Source organism: Coturnix japonica, chromosome 2, assembly GCF_001577835.2.
Source record: "Coturnix japonica isolate 7356 chromosome 2, Coturnix japonica 2.1, whole genome shotgun sequence".
In the NCBI taxonomy this organism is placed as follows: domain Eukaryota; kingdom Metazoa; phylum Chordata; class Aves; order Galliformes; family Phasianidae; genus Coturnix; species Coturnix japonica.
Window position 1 is genome coordinate 130,349,254 of NC_029517.1, and position 20,937 is coordinate 130,370,190.

The 20,937-nt window shown below is 39.6% G+C and overlaps 1 protein-coding gene across 3 annotated transcripts in view; it reads right to left on the reverse strand.

The window, feature by feature from the left end:
* COL22A1 (collagen type XXII alpha 1 chain) overlaps window positions 1-20,937 on the reverse strand; it is a 216,651-nt gene that overhangs the window by 183,499 nt on the left and 12,215 nt on the right. For all 3 annotated transcript variants that reach the window (XR_001553652.2, XM_015856410.2, XM_032442913.1), the window contains exons 2-3: window positions 8,365-8,524; window positions 3,275-3,841 (exon numbers count right to left, since the gene is read on the reverse strand). Coding sequence is in view for 2 of the 3 variants with exons in the window: in XM_015856410.2 (XP_015711896.1) it covers window positions 3,275-3,841; window positions 8,365-8,455 (658 nt within the window). In the remaining variant the exon portion in view is untranslated. The remainder of the gene's footprint in view (window positions 1-3,274; window positions 3,842-8,364; window positions 8,525-20,937) is intronic.

Below are 20,937 nucleotides of genomic sequence, written 5' to 3' on the forward strand. Positions count from 1 at the left end.
TCTGCAATGTCTTCCTTATTGAGGTTAACCTCCAGAGCTACCAGATCCATGTTAGGTCAACAGTTTTATACATAAACTAATATATCAAGTTCAGCATCAGATGAAACCTGTATTGAATCTGAAACAGTTGGCTCTGTTTGACAAGCATAAACCTTCTATTTACCTACCAGAAGCAGGTGCCAGTGTTTTTATTTTTAGATATTCCATAGCTGCCTGTTGTTACCTAAACAACATATAAGCAGAAACTCTATTTAGAATGCATATCTGGAATTTTTAACAGAATACATCTGTCCTGCTGTCCTGTGAAAGAATCGACCATTTTTGCCTTCTAAATATAGTCCACAACGTAGTGGAGACTTCTGGCAAAAATATCTCCCACTGCCACGATGTCTCACTGAGCAGATGTTATTTTTTGATTCTGTCTTCCTCTTTCCACAGGATCAAATGGGAGCTAAAAAGTTATTAATGAACATAATGGCATGTGCATAGCAATAAATTCAGTCGGCTATAGCAAGATGCAATGACAGAATCTAGGACAGACATCCAATGAGACCAGAGACAAGTGATTACGAACAGCTGTTGGCATGAAATCCTCTATTTGTAACACTGCACAAATCTTCCCATTTTATAATACAGTAGTAAAAGTACTGGAAAACTCATCACTGGTCAGTACAAGAAAATAGTTTTCCCTCTGTCATTTCTACTCACTGATTCATGTCTCCCAGGAGCTCACAGAGGACTGCATCTATTAAAAGCCTAGGCTGGCTCTGCTGATACACACTTTTATCTCAGAACGTGCACAAACTAAATAGCATCTTGGCATATGCCCTCACCATGTTCTCCACCCACCAGTGGTTTGTATGTTCCTGTTTTATTCAGAGTTGTCATATTGAAATTACAGAGTGTTAAGCACAACATCTATTATAAAAGTTTTACCTTTTAAACATGTGTAAGATATTTCCTTACAGTGAACTCTTCTCCTGTTCCCACCATATTAAAACAGCATTTAAAAGTGACACTGGCACCAGAAGAGACTGGATTCTCTACCAGCTCCCTCTCATCCTCCAGAATAGTTCCACTTCACATATTCAGGTAACAAAAGGAGGTTACTCTATGCTAATATAGGACAGGATTGGGCTCCAAGTATACTGAGAAGGACTGAGGCTAGATATTGAGCAGAAGTCTTCTCTGCCAAGTCTGGAATGAAGGATCTAGGTATGTTACAGCATCTCACTGGGATCCCCGAATCAGAAAAACACCCACTAGGAACACCTTTTGCAGACCTATTTCTTGTATCTGCAGTTGATGTGGTAATCATGCCACTGCAAAGACTGATACACTTTAAGGCACCTGTTTTTGCTGCCTTAGTTTTTAACTCCCCTTCCTATACTAGATCCACTCCTCTCAAATTCCCTATGCACTCGGATGGTCAATTCCCCTGTATCACTGCCAACTATCTTACACTTCATTATTGTGCCTGAATGTCCCTCAAAATGTACACATTATCCACTCACTGTTTGTTCAGATAACTCACTTTCTCTCTGCTCCTGCTTTAATTAATAAAGTTCATTGACAGCTGTCCAGTTCCCTTTGTTCTTACATAGAAACCAATCCATACAGCAGTCAGCTTTCTCCTTGATTTTCCCTGTATCTAAACCAACTAAACATTTCCCTTTCATTTACCCTTTCAGAGGCTCTCTCTATTTCCCCACACCAAACCTACAGGTGAAGGGTTAAGCAAACACCTTGGAAAGTGACAATTATCACAGATGGATGAAATATGCTCCAAGTAATCCTTTGGGATCTACTGAGGAGCGACATGAACGTAAGTGTGAATGTAGTATGGACTCAGAAAGCTGCAAGCAAATATCATTATACTCTGTCAAATGGGCAAATGTTTTCTTGAGAAGGCAACAAATGGGTAAGAAGTACTGAAAACAGTTTTCCTGGAAAGAAGCGTGACAGATTTTCAAAAGAAAATTAGAATGTGGTTGTTCAGCTGCTGCAGTAAGAGGCTGTTTGTGTTGTCTGAGTGTATTCACCAAGAAGGGTTTACTCTGCCTTATTCTACTCTGGTCATAAGTGTATAATTACACACATTTTCAAGGAAAATCATTCAGCTCCTTCAATCTGCAATGTGTAGTGAATATCCAGCATGACTTTCACTTGTATCAGACTCACACTATCTACAAGCATTTTCATTCAAGTGGCAAAAAAGCAGTCATATGGGGCAGTGTCAACAGCCCTGTGTCTGCAAGTGCTACACTCTATTTAAGAAGCACTGATAAGTCCAAAGCATGATATTAACACATTTGTAATGCAAAGGGATGTTATGGAGAGCCTCACAACATCAAACTGGAAGGCCTGATTCTTTCCAGGTAAGTTAGTGCCAGCAGACAGTAACACAACTTCCTAGCCTGCAGACCAGGCCATTGACGCTGCAACATGTTACAGCATCCCATAGAGATCCATCTGTTGTCTTTCAAATTCAGACCTAAGATCCAGAACAGTATCTAATTAATTTGACCCAAAGGACTGAAAATGACCACAACACACACTGAAAAGCAGCAAAACCAAGAACAAAAGAACACTGCTCTCTACTAAACACCATTCAAAACATCACCAAGATTTATGGGGTTGCTAGGCAGAGCACTAGCAAACAGTAGTTACCAGTAGAGTTAAGATGCTGAAAGGCAGAAACAAATAAGTTTCATTTGTTTCCTATTCTCAGTACACTATACAGGGCACTTTTTTTTTTTCTTTTTTAGTCTCATAAAGGCAGAAAATAAGAAAAACAAAACAAAATAAAAAAAAAATCCTCACTCCAATTAAACACAAAACAAAACACAAAAAACCCACAAAGATTCCCACACAAACATAACCAAATCTGGGGTATAAATAAAACTCAACCTTCTCACTGATGTCAGAATAAAGCAGAGGAAATCCAGTCAGTCCAAAATCTGATAGGGCTGTAGAACTATATGAGGATGAAAAGAAGTACACAGTCTGCTTTTTAGCTGGCCACTACAAGCTGATCTATACTTTAAGCTAACTTGGGCAGAAGAACCCAGAATGGGAGCAGCTCAACACAAGCCAGGTAGCAAATTGACTTTTTACAGCATGGAAGAAAGCAGAAGACAATAAAATAAAGAACTATCAGCATAGAATTATAACCAGGTAAGCGTGAAAGGAAAAAATCACAGCTTTTCACACCTACATGATAATCGAAACCTATTAATTCTCTTTGTGTAAAAGAACTGTGAGGTCTACCTACTTTCACAGAGGCGTCTTCTCAGCTTCCCACGAATTTTATCGATGGCATTGTAATCGGAAACGTGAAACATGTGAGCAGACTTTGGTTCTGAAGCAATCTCCTCCAATTCTTCTTTCAAGGCTTCACCAACACCCACAGCAAAGATCCTAATTCCAGCCTGACGAGCTGCATTGGCTGGATCCAAGACATAGTCCTGGCTCCGTCCATCGGTCAGAAGGATAGCCACTTTTTTAACAGTTCGATCACTAAGCCTCCCACCTGCCTCTTTGGAAAAACTGTAAGTGTTGATGTACCTGAGAGCATCTCCAGTGTTTGTATTACCCCCGTAATACTGAATTTTTCGGGCAGCCTCTTTGATTTCCTCACGGGTTTTGTACTTTCCCAAGTCAAACTCGGTGGTTGGCTGGTCGCTGTATCGTACCACACCAACGCGGGTTTTATCAGGACCAATCTCAAAAGTTTCCACCAAATTAGACACCCACTGCCGAACCTTCTCAAAATCTTCTTTTCCAACGCTGGAGGAGGCATCCAAGATGAAAACAAGGTCATAATGAACATTCTTGCAACCTGCAGAAGTGACAGAATACATTGCTGAGGAAAGTTGAAATACAAGTGTCAGACATAATAAATATTCCCCAGGCATGGTCCCTCAGTGAGCAATGCTGAGGAAACAACAAACCCTCTCCCTCTCCTGCAGAGAAAGTGCAGATTCTCAGTCGTTCTTCCTTGTGTTTCAGATCCACAGTAGATCAGCACATGCTTCTCATTGAAATGCATACCCTTTCTCTTCCTGCACTACTAACTTCCTCTGCTCAATCTTTCACCTACACCATCTGCATGTATATGAAGCTATTTTTTTTTCTCTTGTAAAGACTTCGTTGCACTCGCTTTGCTCAGGCAATGCTCTGAAATGACCTTGGCAGCTCAAGAGGCCTGTTCTGACCTTCCCTATACCAATCTTGACCTTGAGTAGTGAAGCTTTCATGTCCCCTCCTAGATTAACATTAAGATTTATGTATTCTTAGCTAGAAGCATTTCTTCTGCTCAGCATGATAGCTTGGTGAAGCAACTTTATAACAAGATTATTTCGATTTTGAGGCTCTCTGCCATTGACTATTGACTAAAGGATGAGTCACTGAATACTGGGATGGCTTCCTTGACAACAAAGGGTAGTTTCTTTGTTATGAAAAAGTTCTCTCATCTCTACAAACACCCTTTTGGCTCCAGCCATGATATTTGTAATCTGTGGCCTGTGTAATCTCAAAGGCAAATGTATTTTAATTACAAATTTCTTGCCCTATGAAACCAGACTGATCACAAATTTGTCAGCTGATTGCCAAGAAAATAAATGTCCCAGGAGATGTTTTCTAGCTCTGTCTGAATATATGCAAGCCAGCAGGCAAAATATACATAAAAATTCTCTGGGATGACCAAGACATATCAACATTATGCCACCTGGAAAAAACATATACATGTATATATTTAATCTACCATTATGAAGCATAGTGCCTAACAAACCACACAGCTTCAAGACTGAAGGCTCTACCGAGTCAATTTATCTATTGTCACAACTATCACTCATCATTTCAGCATTAGTTCTTATCCCACACCATCTCACAAGCATAATTGCTTGTTTGAACCAATCCTAAAAGGCTAATTAGAAAAACAAAGCACAAACAATGTGACCAAGGACAAAGAACTGGTCCATACAAGCCTGCACCATTCAGTTATTAATATCACAACCATGGCATTAACTTCCTCTATGCTCTGGACTACTCAGCATACTTCCATGTATCAGAAAATCTGTGAGTAATCAAGGAAAGTTGTGACCCTAAGGTATGCTCACTGAGAACAGTTTTGCTCTCTATACATCAGTGACATCCTCACTGTATGGTTTCTGGGTTTTCACACCCAGATTACTTCCAGCCAGGCTCCAGTAACGAAACCTCTACGTACCAGTGATTGAGATACATTATGTCATAGAATCACAGAATCTCTGGCGGTGGAAAAGATTCTTACAGATCACCTAGTTCAACTTCCCTGCAACGAATATGAACATCTATAAAGAGATCAGGTTGCTCAGAGTCCCATCCATCTCCAGGGATGGGACATCCACCTCCTCTCTGAGCAACCTACTTCTGTGCCTCACCACCCTTTCTATACAAAAAAATTTATATCTTATGTATAAATCTTTCCTCTTTTAGTTTGAAACCACTTCCCCTTGTCTTACCACCTCAGACATGCCTCACTTCTGCAGACCTGCCTGGATGGTGGCTGACCCCAGCTGCCCTATTCAGACTTCATCTGCACTCTACTTTGCTGAGTCACATTCCTGGCCTCATCTTGGACCTGCTTCATTGCTATGAGCTTCTCTGATGACCTGTATCCTTGTTTGAACCACTCTCAGACCTGCCCTCTCACCTGTGGCTTCCCAGGCCTTAGGTAATACTCGGTCCTTTCTTCACTCCTTAACAGATCTAAAATGCTAACGCAAAAGCATCCATTGCAGGTGCTAGCAGAGGACTAGAAATCTTTTTCCTACAGGCCAAAGAATATGGAGGTATCCAAGGACTTGTAGGACAGCCACCTCAGTGAATAGTAACACACTATCCAAAGGTGGATGTTCATGTTACTGTTTACATGTCTTTACAGAGTTCTGATATCTGAGCATAAAGAAATGTCACAAAGTCTTCTCCCACATTTGAGCTTATGTTTCAAATATTAGTTTTGGTGCTATTGATCATTTTGATGTTGTGCACCTGCCCTACAGAGGACAGGAGTCCTCTGGACAGGAGCAAGAAGGATCTGTCTGGATCTATCAGCAGCATGAGCAGCTACCTGGAAGCTGTTGCACAGAGACTGCAATAATTCTCTTCAGCCAAGAGAGTGTGAAAATGGTGGAATGTATCATTTTACATTATGAAATGTCAATTACATTACACCTATGTATACTGGTTAGATTACCAAGTGTAGTTCTATTTGCTTTTTGCAGAATATTAGGGATGTAACAGAAAAAAAAAAAAAATTAAGCAAGAAATCTCTGATTTCCACAAGGAAAGAAAAAAAATCACTGTTAATCTCTGCTGTCTGAAAGAATATTAACTGAGACTAACCACAAAATATGAAGGTTTAACTATAAAGCCCACAAGGTAAAGAGCTTCCTGTGGTTCATTTTAATGACTTTCAGCAGATAAGATGACTGTACTTTAAAAACAAACAGAACAGAATGAATCCATCCTATCTGTGTTCAAGGGCGATGAGCCTTAAAACGAGATTGTTTTGAAGACTAAAATGTGATGCCTATTCAGGCAGTATTGCAGGGCAGAAAAATATGGTATTTAGGATTATTTTCTTAAAGTCAGACATTTTTAGCTGATGGCAGTGAGATTAAATGCTGCAGAAAAGCTTTTAGTAAGTATGAATCTGCATTTTTATTACTGCATTGTCCACTGCTGGGCAAAATTGATTGTTTTCCAAGAATGCTATTATAGTGTTGTTTACTGGCAGAAACAGTTCATGTTAAGAGAATATGGGACATAATTCATAGAAAGTGAACTTTCAGTTTTTTAATTACAGGAATGCCCTGTGAAACCACAATTCCAAGAGTTGTAGTCACCTGTTCAGACACTGGCTCAACCATTTTGCTGCACTGCCATTATAAATAGCTCACAAACAAGCCATAAGCCCAAAATTATTTAACATAATTATATAATGAAATTATAAACAGTACTTCCTTTCTATAACTGATCCACTAGCACTAGAAAAGATGACATTTCACTTTTTATTTGTTAATAAGTACTCATTCCTTTGAAACTTGATACTAAAAGAATTACAAAAATCATAGAATCATAAAAACAAAGAATCACAGAATGTCTTGGGTTGGAAGGAACTGCAAAGATCATGTAGTTTCAACACCTCTGCCATGAACAGGGTTGCCAACCACTAAATCAGATACTAGGTGAGGATGTCCAGGGCCCAATTCCAGCCTGGCACCTTGAGCTCTTCCAAGGACAGGCATCCACAGCTTCTCTGGGCAGCCTGTGCTAGTGACTCACTGCCCTCTGAGAAGAAATTTCTGCCTAAAGTCTAATCTAAACCTACCCTCTTTTAGTTTAAGACTGTTCCTCCTTGTCCTATCACTACCAGACCATGAAAAAAGTCAGTCTCCCTCCTGTTTATAAGTTGTCTTTAAATACTGCAAGGCTGCTGTGAGGCTGAGAGCCTTCCTTTCTCCTTTTTTTTCTTTCTTTAGTTTTTTTTTTTTTTTTTTTCTTTTCCTGGTAAAAACTAGCTCTGACTATAAAGAAGTGTATTTCCTAGAAAGAAACAGAGAAACCCTCTATCTCAAATAAAAGCTCAAAGTACCTTTGGGCTTTTATTACAAATAAGCTATGTAGCTCTATAACCAATGTCACTCCCTGACCTTTAGAATCATTCAGTTGTAGATAAATAAACTCTTCCTACTCCCCCTCAAAAAATAATGTGCCCTTGTGAAGACTAACTGTAGGAACAGGCTCTCAATTGCACAGTTCTCTACTCCAATCACAGAATCACAGATTAACTGAGATTGGAAGGGACCTCTGGAGGCCACCTGGTCTAACATTCCTGTTCAAGCAGAGACACATCATTCAGTGGCATTTCAGGGGACACTGCTAAATGGCACAGGCCAAAAACCATGCCAGGGACCCAGCTAGACAGTATGACCCATGAGATGGAAGAATATGAAGAGCACCCTGACTCAGTTTAGTTCACTGGAAAAGTCCCAGTCAGAAGAAAGATTCACCAGGTCTTATGTGAAACCCACTGAAATCAGTGTAAGGGGTGATCTCCATGCCATCTACACAGATAAGTCATATCCAGAGCAAGTTGCATACTGCTCCTTTTGTTCTGGATGGCTGTAAACAAGAAACTCTAGTTAAATCATAACCCTGATCCCTTAGCTCCATTCCTAATGTCTGTTTTATGTCTTTTCAGTAGTAAGTGTCATGCTTGCTTTTCTCGTTGCATTCTTCCTACAGTGATAACAGCGATAGCATCTCAACCTTGTAAAAGCCCCAGCAGCTATTTAACAAGAGTGGAATGGTGCATACCTGCTCTCTGTGCCTCAGTTCTCTCCTCACTGAACACAAGTGTGAAAAGAATTAGGAGACAGGGTAAATGGCATCTTCCCATAACAGACATTATCTCCTTTCTCACATCAGCTTGTCTTTTCACCGTGGTGGGAAGCTCTCTAGAAATCCAGTCTGTGGTCTATCAAGGAAAATAAAGAGCAAGTGTTATCTCACAGCAAAACAAACAAAAGTAATGATGCAAGGCATGGGAGCATCATTTTGAGGAGCTGTCTCTTCCGCTTCTCATGCTGTTGACAAGACACAAACCACCCAGACAAAGAGGCAAGAAGTTCACCTACTTTTCAAATGCTATAGCCTTTCACTGCATCTATTCAGCGTGCAGCAGCCTGAGTGGGGAAGGAGAGAGATTACCAGATTATTATACTTTAATTGAGCTCACTGCCAACTACACAATCAACGCACTGGAGTGGAAACTATTCTTGACATGGCCCTCCCACATATTCATCATTAGGAGATAGAAAACGTGGAGCTGGGATACAGCCCACTGCAAATCACACACAACACACTGCCACCTCACCCCTGGCTGCTTTCAGTTCCCAAGCCTCAGAAATGCTGAAGACTAAAAACACGTCTCTTTTCCTACACGTTCTTGCTGCTGTCCACGTCTATAGTCATAAACTCAGCAGCTTCAAAATTATCTTTGAACTATTTAGGAAAGAAATGTAAAAGCTCAGGTGAAATACCCTCAGTTTAAGCTTATTGTCTGAAGTATATCCTGTATGTAGCCACAGATTATGCTGTAACAAGTCATGCCAAGTATAGCTACATTTTCTAACACTAATCTAACTCCTTTCTTACAGTTTAAATTTTTAATCATTTATCTACTGTTAAATTTTTAATTAATATTTTTTACTACGAGGATCATGAAATCATTGCAATTTAATGTACAAAACTCCACACATGCAAGGGAAAATAGTTTCCACCTTGCAGCTCTTATTGCCTGAGGAATCATTTTGGAAGTTTTGCTCAGCTCCTGCTTCCATCTTTTACTCCTTAGTGCACAGCTTTCTTGGTTCATTTTCTTAAGAAATTTCTGCTTCCTCTCTCTTTTAACATGCACATCAGCTTCTTCCCCTTGATATGTAAAGAAGGCATAAAGGGAACACTGTATGCTGTGGATCATTGCTGTAGGGATGATTATGCATTCTAGGAAATTTCTCTGTAAAGCAATATGGTTCTGGGGGAATCATGAACAAAAAGAATTGAGGTGTCAGCATTTCTTCACGTACAGTCTTAATCAGTCAAAAAATTGGGCCAGTCTCTACTACATCTCTCAGAAATAAATTGCGTAGCATTCTGGTTTAAGAAACATAAAAGGGAAAGCCTTCTGTACCTGCAAATCCTTATTCTCAGAACAAAATGCAGGCTCCTGTATTTTCAAAGGTCTTTATCACATGCAGACAAGGAGAAAAAAAATACACTGAATACACCATGCACTCTACGAATAAAAAGTTGGAAGCATCTGCCAGCAGAGGAATATAAACGCTAGATAGGATCCAAAAAACAGAGTGCTCTATTTAAACACCATTCCTAAGTCCAAAAAGCACAAGCAGGTGCTGTAGTTTGCACCTCAACCACACAGTGCCTCTGTGAGACAGTGAGGCTCTCACAGAGATTGCTAGAAAAGGTTGCAAGGTAAAAAGGGCATTAAAATATCACCATGCCCTACAGTAGTAGTTAGAATTTCCTTCTAAATAAACACATTACTGAAATACCGATCAGGCAGCCGCCTGTGGAGGGATCAGAGCAGGCAACTTTAAATAGCTATAGGAGCCTGCAGCCCAAGGTTTTTTTTCCTATGAAATGTTGGTTTCTGGCATTTAGGAAGAGATGGGAAACCAGATCTGCCATGGGGCATTCTGCACTTTTAGTGCTGAGAGCTCAAAACGTCATTTCTGTGTGTCTGGGCTTGCACGGCAGCAAAGTTTTATAAATACATTATTAAAAACAGCCTTAGCCAGCTGCTAACTCATACAAGGCTGGGATAAATGGAGCAGACCACCAGCTGGTGTCACTCAGCAGAACGACAGCAGGGTAGATGCATGCTGGCTGGAAAGGCAAAGATGAGTTTGGTAGACAGGCTTCACTTCTTCCACTTCTGCTGGGGCAGAAGAGCCAGGCCTGAAAAAAGTGTTTCTAAGGAGTCACTCATCCCTACTCTAGGCTAAAATACTTCAAGAGCTCATTGCTGTCTTATGAGTGTTGAAAAGCATCTCAGAACAGTCATTTAGCCTAAAAATAGGGGAGGAGAAATGCAAATTAAATCGGAACATCTGCTTAAAATCTAGAATCATAACCTGTGGTGGCTTTAATATGCATTTGTGGTTCAGAGTTATTCTTGCACTCAGGCCAAAATACATCATTTTATCCATTTTTTTATAGCATGGAGAATTGAACCAAGTCTCTTAACTTTCAACCAGTTTAGAAATGGATATTTCAGGAAGATAAAATTGCCCCATCCACATCAATGCAACTCATACTGTTACAGTGAAGTTTTCAGAGGTATTAGAAGAAAGATGAGAGATAAAGCATTTCTCCTGAGAGTTTTTGGGCTGTATTCCTCCTCCAATTCAGTTCGCCACCATAAGACTAAGCCCAGTCTGCGATTTCAATAGCTGACCAACATCTATGTTCCATTCCAGAAGAAACTGTTAAAAAAGAGCCAGAGTTCAGGATTCAGTGTGATCCAGAAGTAAAAATTTATTTTTAGTGGATCCTGTTTCCAGTAGCCCAACATGTTTTTCTATTATTATTACTTAGTAATCATGTGCAAATATTTGTCCTAAAGTAGCATAAGTCAGTGCACATCCATTAAAAACACCTCTTTTTCTTCTGCTTATTTTGCAAACTTCACTGTCAGATTACCAGGTGACTGATTTACATGCTTTAAGTGATACTGTAAAAAGAAATGACAAACGTTATTATGACTGAGTTTGTAAACTTCGAGCCCAAGGTCCCATTTTTAATAGTTTAATGGGAAATAAAGGAATGAATAATTCTGGCTGCATGCAAATATGATGTGGGAATGGCATCCAGGCTGAAAAGAATGCTGGTAAATGTTAAAGTGAGCTCTCCATGCTTAAAATACAGACACAGGACCAAGCTATTTGTACAGCCTCACAGCTGAACAAACAATATGCATAAGATGGATACAAACTCTATACAACATTTCACTTTGCTATTGCTTTTTGGAGCAGTGGTATAGAGTTCTAGGTCAGTGAGCATCCGTGATAAGGCCTGCCTGTTCTTGAACAATATATACACTCATGTTGGCAAATATTTGCTCATAAAAAGCAACATTTAAAATATATACAAATATCAAATAAATAAATAAATAAATAAATGATGAAGGAGAACTGAGTCTTCTCAACTCACAAGTACTTTAATCTTTTGCTCACTGTCAGGCTTCTCTTGCACTCCCACATTTTAAGAGATGCTGTTTTGTCTTCTTGATCTTTATGGAGGCTGAGAGCAGAGCTCTTGTCTACAGCATCACATACACATCCAGAACCAAAATGAACAGCTGAGCAGAATATTATTGTGTTTGATTTTTTTGTTGTTGTTGTTGTTTGTTTTGTTCTTTTTCATGACTGAATCAAAATGAAAGAATATCCTCATATCAATTTATTTGGGAAATAAAGCCCCTCTTCCTTTGCAAATAATATGATGTATTTTTCTGTCCTGATCTGTCTATCTTTCTCCTGCCTGAGTGTGATGTTGAAGGGACATATAGGGATTTGTTTCAGCCTGATCCTCAGATAATACCTTCACATTATCATAATTTAGGGGATGAGCAGGGGAAATTGTATGATAGAAGCAAAGTTGTGTGCTTAGAAAAAAAAAAAAAAAAAAAAGGAAAAGAGGGAAAAGAAAGAACAGTTGTAAGGAATGTGGTAGAGCAAAAAACTTCACAGTATTTCTAAGGCGAGTAATTTCAGCACAAGTAACAGTTATTCCCTCCCTCAGCCCACCCAGCCACTGCTCTTCTGTCCTGGTTTGAGAGACAGCATCAGTATCAAAACTCTTGTGAATCAGAGATGGGAAAAAAGAAACATAACAGGTCAATTTCTGTGATCTCTTTCATCCTTTAGAGGAGCGAGTCAGTCTCAAAGTTGTATTAATAAACAAAGAAACAACAACAACAACCAAAAAGAAAAACCTACAAAATAATGTAGTCAGCATTAACATGAGAATTTCAGCTCTGTGATTTAATAACACTCCTTCCTGATGAGAGCAAAAGTTCAAAGACCCCACAGGGGTAGTGTAAGGAGCTGTGATTTGAGTCTGAATGTAAAAAGCACGCCCAGTTTTAGACTTCAGTGTGTTCTTTAGCATATCTGAACTTATGCTGGAGGATATGTCTTACTATACCCCAACACTGACCTGTGCATCCTACTGTTAAAGTCAAAGGGGGCTGCTAATACTTTTTGCTTAATTTTACCCATTTGTCTGCTGCCACTGAACCTTCACTGTATGCCACATAAATTTCCCATGCTGGCATTCATAATGTGATTTTAAATGTCTTTAGTATGCTCCTCTGAAGAAGAAGCTAGCCTAGGGTGAAAAAAACAGCACCTAATTATAAAGCTTTACATGTACACGCAAAAAGGGGAAGAAAAAAAAAAAAAACCAACAAAAAATCACAGAACACTAATGCATCTGACGTCTTAGCAGAGTCTGCTTGCTGATCATGTCTGTTCCAACTACTGAACTAAGCAATTTAATTATCTAAATTGTTGCTGATATGAGCAGGAAGGACACCATACGAAAGAGAAATGGACTTTCTCTCCCTTGATCTGCCCATGCCATCATATATCTTATTTCAATGCTTTTTAAAGAAATCATCCAGTGGCGTTTCTTGTAGATGCGTTTCTTCCCAGCCCTGATCCAAAGCCAGCTGTAGTTAATGAAAGAAACAGTTGCTTCTCTCAGCATGCATTATTTCAATATCAAACAAAGCAGAAAACCTTCTGCTAATACCAGTGTTGCTCCTGAAGTACTTTGTTCATAGAATCAAAGAAGTGTTGAAGTTGGAAAAGACCACTAAGATCATCTAGTCCAACTGTCCACCCATCACCACCAGGCCCACTAAACCATGCCCCTACCAGATGTGTTTAACAGCAACTGAAACTAATACAAAGTCTGCTGAGACCAGAGAGGAGACTGTCTGCACTACTGCAGCTTGTAGGATGAGGATGTTCACATAACCTGAGAGCCAACGGATCCCCAGTCTTTAAGTACTGCCAGTGCTGCAGGAACTAAAGAGTTTCTTCTGTCCTTTTTTTACTATCACATCTCAAGAGCAATTTCTACCCTGATCCCCAAAAAACATATCAGTCGCATAGAGATGGTTACCATGACTACTAGCCAAAGAGATCTGTCATTTTGATGGGAGACTAAATGGAGTACAGAGGAAAGATCAGTAGAGCACTCAAACCCATCAATTTGTTTGCCTCAGCTGAACTCTTGCTATTCTGAAGTACTTGGTGCTGGAGCTCCAGGTCCCAGTGGATGATTAATATCATTGCATTTGGGAAGAAGTTTGATTGGACAACAAATAAATTACATATAAAACAATTAGGAGAATAAATGTAATAAATAATTGCTCGTAAGTGACTAGTGACTGTCCAGGAGACTCAACAAGACAGGAATTGAATGGAAAAAAATCTACAGAGAAGGGTAGCTGTGTCTAAAAGGGTCATAAAGCATACTCCAAAAGGGACTGGATTAACTCATCATGAGCATTTTCTAATTCCTGCATGTTCCACTTTGCAAACTTAGAAACGTTATTTTAACCTCCATAGCACTGTACAGGCACTTGTGGGGAAACCTGAGAGAAGGTCACAACTGGAATTTAGAAGTTCCTAGCTCCTTAACCTATGCTTAGATCATGCATCCTTCAAACTAATTCTTTTGTAAATGCACCAACCACAGACAATTTAAAAGAAGCTATTACTGGTTGCCTGCCAAATTGCTGCAATTCTAAAATGCTCTAAGTACTAGGTGAGCATTTTGCAATGTATTTTTGTCTGCTGCAGCTATGCAGTGTCTGCAGGCCTTGGTGCAGTTACTCCAAGTATAACTTTTCAGTGATTTGTTCAGAGAAAGTAACTCCAAGTCTGAATGATATGCCTGCATATCAAGGTTAGGTGTCTTTCTATTGACTGGCTTAGAAAACCCAAAACTAACCTGACATAAAACGTTTCAGTTACATAATCTCTGAAATCCTGAAGCCTGTGGGTAGGTAGATCCAAATCCGTATCACCATTCCCAAACTTACCTTGTTACCTCTGCTACCAACAGGATGCACTCAAACAGTTGGACCAGTAGTCCAAACTACGTCACTAAGGAAGGCAACTCATCCATCCCAATAATGACTCCATTGCACCCTGGCTGTTATAAAGCTTTCTCCGTATTTCCACACCTATATTTTTCTAACGCATGAAATGTGCCTTGTGCTACCACTTTGTCAGGGTTTGCAGTGTACACATACCCTACAATTGGAAAGTCCGGCAGCTGCATGTAGTTCAGTGTGCCAGCAAATTAGGATTACAGATAATAGTGTAATCCTCATGGGAAGCCCAATTTAAACATTTAATTTTACAATCATTGGTGTAATGGATATCCAGCTTAATGAGAACTGATGCAAGCAAAGCAAATACCAAACTGATACCCACAGTGGAAGCAATATTCCAAATTGTAGAAATGTTTACTTCAAAATCCTGAGCTTGTCCCCAATACAACCTTACTGCCATATATGTGGAGCACACTGATTTTTTACAGGGCCACAGAACTCCAGTCCTTTGTCCTAGGCCCTGTAACCTGCATGGACAAAGACCCCAAAATCCCATTTCCTCTCAAGCACAGACAGAGAGGTTCCAGCCCACGTTAACTTCTAGGAAGAAGCCTTTAACACTGAGCCCCTTGAGGCTATTCAATATGAGGAGTGTTCTACTCATAGAGGGGCCCATTTCCTGCTTTTTATATCCTCATGGAAGTTCTTCCAACTCCTGGAATGAAATCTAATATTTTCTTTTTTAGTACAGTACAGGATTATGTTAGTAAAAAGACCCATATGTCATGGCTTTATATAGTCAGCTAACAGAGCTGGAGCCAGGAACTGGGATGGTGGTAATAGCCTAAATCTGGAAAATAGGCAACATATATTCTAACGGGGAGGAGCACGGTGAATGTATCTCCCAGAAATCCTACTGAGACCAATGCAAGGAAAAATTACTTTGTATTTCTTGCCCTATGCATTATGTTGATGGCATGGATAAGCATTATTAGAATCCCTAAAAGCTTCAGAAATGAGCTGATGCCAACTGTTTCACATGCCTTGGGTTAATAAAAGAGCTAATTTGTAGTATACCACACACTCACCCACCATTTCCCCAATGCCTCTGCTGAGCTGTCCACATGACAGAAAATTTCCCAAATGCAGGAATACATTTGCATTCTACTTGTACTGTGTGGATGAATCTGTCTTCCACTTGTTCCAACAATATAATAGCCATCTAATTTTCTGAAAGTTTGTGCACAAAATAATGGCTACATTGGCTAAGAGATATTGTACTTCAAAGACTTTTTATTATGCAGTGTTCACGATCTTGGACTTTTAAATGGAATTCAGACTCTCCTGAATACACACCCTAGAAAAAGCGAAAGATCTGCAACAAGAGGCCATAAAGCCAGGAAAAACCTATCACTGCATGGGAGGGTGAAGACAGCAAGGTTGCAGTCTCATCTTTTTCCCTGAAGCCTTCCCTCTTCACTCGACATTTGCAGGAAGCCTTGTTCCCTGTAAGGGATCCACTACCAGAAACCCATCCCTCTGAGTACCTTCTTGTTTACTGAGAACACGTGTTGCCACCTTTCTATTAAAACACAAGAAGGAAACATTCAAGGTTAAGCTCTAAGCAACCTGATCTAGCTGTAAGTGTTCCTGTTCAGTGTAGGGGTTTGGACTACAAGACCTTTAAGAGTCCCTTTAAATTCAAATTATTCTATGATTCTATGATTCAGTGACTTTATAACTCCCTCCCTCTACAAATTCTAGAGAAGGTCATCCTTTGCCTCCCTGCTGCAGTGGGGCCTCCGGGTAGAAAGCAATTCACCAATTCATGGGGAATTTTCATGGTAGCAAAAGATTTGGGATAGTAGCCTGAAACACAAAACAGGTCTATGTGACTTTAGCCGTTCCTCATCCATCTTGACCTCTAGACCCTTTACCTTTTTCATTTCCTTGCTTTGTATGCTAGTAGTTTTATGTCTTCTTATTCTTATATTGTTGCACCCAAATCTGCACACAGTGCTCAAGGTGTGGCCGCATCAGTACAGAGCAGAGCAAGAAGGTAAGATGAAATCAGTGTAGGTGACTGAAGAAGAAGGAGGTTTTATGGGGGACTGAAGGCTGCCTAAATTTTTCCCTAAGACTCTTCTGGCTCAAACCTCAAATACTTCTCTCAGCCATGTAGGGTGTTGGGGCTAGGAAGGAAAGATGCAACTTCTCTCACCACATTGGTCTGAAATGTAGGGGTCTTCACCATCTCAATATGCTTCTTTAAGAGAAATAAGAAGCATAGCCTTAAGGTAGCATCAGCTTTGAGTCAAGGCAAGTTGAACAGCACATCCTCGACATTTCGGGAATCTCTGCCCAGCAATGTGGCCATCATTAATGTAGGGCAAATAGGCAATACAAGAGTCAAGCAAAAGCAGAATTACAAGGATCCTAAATCTGAAACTGAGATAAAATACACTTCCGTTCTCCCTCTCCCAAGTCTCTGAATGCAAAAGGAAAAAAGTTACTGTCCATGAATCCTGTCAGGATTGTGTCAGAAGACCTACAGCTCCATGTTTGTCCCTTTTCCTGGCTTTCACGCTTCCAGGGATGTGAATAAGAACAACAGGCAAGTACTGAAGACAGTTAAAAACAAATTAGCAAGTAAAGATCCAGAAGCTGTCAACAAAACAGAAAAGAACTTCAGCCAGAGAATGTATACACTACTCCCATTTTCTTCCATGAGGGGCTGTCACCATCACTGCCACTCCCACAGAAAGGAAAAGAGACAAAAAAATGTGTTCTACAGTCCACGCATAGCTCTCCCACCAGCGAATGTGGATGCTGAAGAATTATCACTTAACTGGTTTACAAGAAAGGTCAATACCTCCCAGTCCTGCACAACAGCTCAGTCTGCCTTTCTGTGCTTTGGGCAACAAGATGCATAGAGTCAGGTCAAATATCCTGACACTGACTGGAAGAATCACCTCAAGTCTCGTTGTATCCAATTTATCTAATCAAAATTCAGATTGTAGGTGTCTAACACTATATGTGTTTTCATACTTTAGCTACTAAGGATGGGTTCCCTTTCTAGTTCACAGAGAAACAAAAAAATCCATAGCCGGATTGATTTTACATCTTCCTAAAGAGGATGAGTAAACTAAATGAACTACATACAAGAAGTGCTTATTTTCCCCAGAGGCAATAAAGGCAGCCTAGACAAACAGTAAAGATTTAGATACTGATATTTCAACAGATGTCTGTCTGGTCATGGTGACATAAGAAAGCCAGCCAAAAGCAGCAGCTACAAACAGATGAATACCGATAATAGAAAACTTCAGCAAGTTCATATGCAGAGGGTGTAAATCATTGAGTAGAAAGTCTGACTAATGGGGAACAGAAGAAGCACATCTCATTACCAAAGTGTCCCTTCCAGAATGATGAAGCTGAAAAAAAGCAAAAAAAGAAAGAAAAAAAGCAAATTTCCATGACTATTTTTTGTTACTGGAGCTCCTTCCCCACCAAGTAGCAAGCATTTTCCTTTGCTCTACTTCTCATACAGAGGAACATACAGAAGTACAAATGCACCGTCATGATAGGCAGAGATGCACATGAATTCAGCCCATATACAAATAAGCAAAATTTCCAGTGCAGTAGTTTTCTGAAGAGTAACAGTTTTAATAAAGATGTTGCCTCTTTTCAAGTATTTTGAGCATATCTTCTTATTTCAATTATTTTTTAAAAAATGAAAAACTATGATGAGATTGTGCTTGTTTTGCTCTTTTGTCTCTGTGTTACCATGGCTGAAAACAAGAGTTACAACTTTTGTTTTCCATGCATATGGAAAGGCTAAATCTAATAAGTGAAAGTTTTTGATATTCATGTTGATGCATTCAGACAAAACCTCTTATTTAGAGTTTATTACAGATAAAAGGGAGAATTACATGCAGTCCGATCTCCTGCAAAACATTGGTCCAAAAATATACTCAAAATACCAGTATTTTATCTACATCTTGCACAAAAGATACAGTACTTTCACTGTTCTAGAAAGCCTTCAGACTTGATTTATGAGACAAAAGTGAATCCTGAACCAGAACTAGAGTTGTTCACATGCTCAGTTACCACTGCACAATATACTGAAACTTCAGAATTAATTCATTAATCTTGTATTTCTAGCATCCTTAAATTGTCATACTTTAAACTGAAACCCTTCTCTGTTTTTTGGGCCCCAGAGTGAGTTGCTGTGCTCAAGTAATACATTAAAAAAATTAAAATTTTTGCTATAAAAGCAAACATGAAACTCCACAATGCCAAGTTACTCCCTTACTTCTCAGAAAGGGTGGTGAAGCACTGGAATGGACTGCTCAGGGAGGTGGTGGAATCACTGATCTTGGGGGTGTTCAAGGAGCGAGTGGATATTGTACTGAGGGACATGGTTTAGTGGGAGCTATTGGTAATAGGTGAATGGTTGGACTGGATGATCTTTTAGGTCTTTTCCAAACTTGGTGATTCTATGATTCTAACCTAAGAAGAACCCCAAATAAGAAACAAACAAGAAATTAAATTAAATACCATCAGTGTTTCATTTGTGCAATAAAGGATAAAAAAAGAAAAGAATTCTCAAGATCATAGCACATCACTTTTTATATGCCCTCCAGAAATTCTGGACACTGTGGCTGCTTACCAGTAGCAGCTTAAATGCTCTAGGAGAGAAGCCAAACACAAGGTGATGCTGAATCCTCAGAGTGAGATAAACTATGCATATTAGTCTACAACTAAACAGTAAGTATCTCAAGAAGCTCTCCATAAAAGCCCCCCCAAGTAGCTATAGCAACACTATTCACTGTATTTTTTACTAGGAAACATTTTTTATAGCTATCTAAGGAAGTTCATTTTTCAGCTTTAGTTTATGTACTTCACTTTCAGGTCTCCCAGTGCAATCCTGCTCCCCATTCAGCTTCTACCCTTCCTCATCCACTTGGCATGCATGGCATGTGAGTTGCCTGGGTGACTCCCAAATTCTGGGAAGGAATTTTCTCTCCAAAATTCAGTGTGCCTAAATCTAAGTTGCCGGACTGTGGCTTTCATTTGCAGTGAAACAACAAGTCGGCTTAAAGACTTACATCTCTCAGGCAAATCTAACATTTGAGGAGCATTGGACTAAAGCAATAATTGGTATAAATCCTAAAATGCTGTGAAGGAGACAGGAAAAGAAATAACCTTTGTTCAAGATGGCTAAATAGTTAGATTTGGAGAAATACTTGCCGTGTCAGAATTTTGCCTTATTTTTACTTACACAACCAAGTACGGTGAAGTGCCAAATCTTTAACATTACTCGGGATATGAAAGCTTTGGAGAGCCCTTATGCTCAGCTTATCTTACATAAACTATGCCTTTCCATGTCACGATCTTCTTTACATGACTGGCATCACACAGTGCCATAGTCATGTTTGACATTTATCTTCTGAAAGGGATTTTGTTTTTTTTCTATTGAAGTAGCAGTGTATGACCAGAAGAGAGTGCTGGGTTTCTTTTGTTCTTTGAAAAAAAAACATCTGACCAAAAGACGGTTGTAGGTTTAATTCATGTCTGTTTCTCCCAGCTATATGGACACCAGGTCTGACTCCCAAGTCACTTGGAGGGAAGTAACCCAGCACTTCACATTTGCAGTCCTTTTTTAACAGAGAGAATTCTACTTCCCTCTAAGGTGTGTGAAACACAGAAAAGATCAAATGCACAGTCCAGTTCTCATACCTGACACCAGCTTTCTACTTCTGACATGTATGGAAATATGTTTGGCAGACAAAATTGAAAGGTATATCCACTCACACACTCCCAAGTTTCTTCTCTGACAATGGACACCTTATTGTCTTTCCACACCACAATATTAGTGTGGCATATGGATTCATTTACCCACTTGCAGCAGCTCATCCAGCTTGCCTCTGACTTTGCTAATTATGAAGAGTCCACCATAAAATATAACATATACAGCAAAAAAACAACCAACAGCACAACATCCATCATAGCTATCAGATTTTATGTAAAAGTTTTGTTTAGGTATGTTTTCTTATAAAATGTAGTCCATTGCTCTCATAAAGCATTTGGTTATAACTACGCTGATGCCACCAAACAGCTACTAGATCAGTGCTTCCCCTTCTTTTTGCTTGAAGTCCCTGTAAGATTATAAGCATCAAAATCAAAGACCAATGTTAGAAGCTAGAATACAAGCCTCAGCACTAAGATTTTCCATG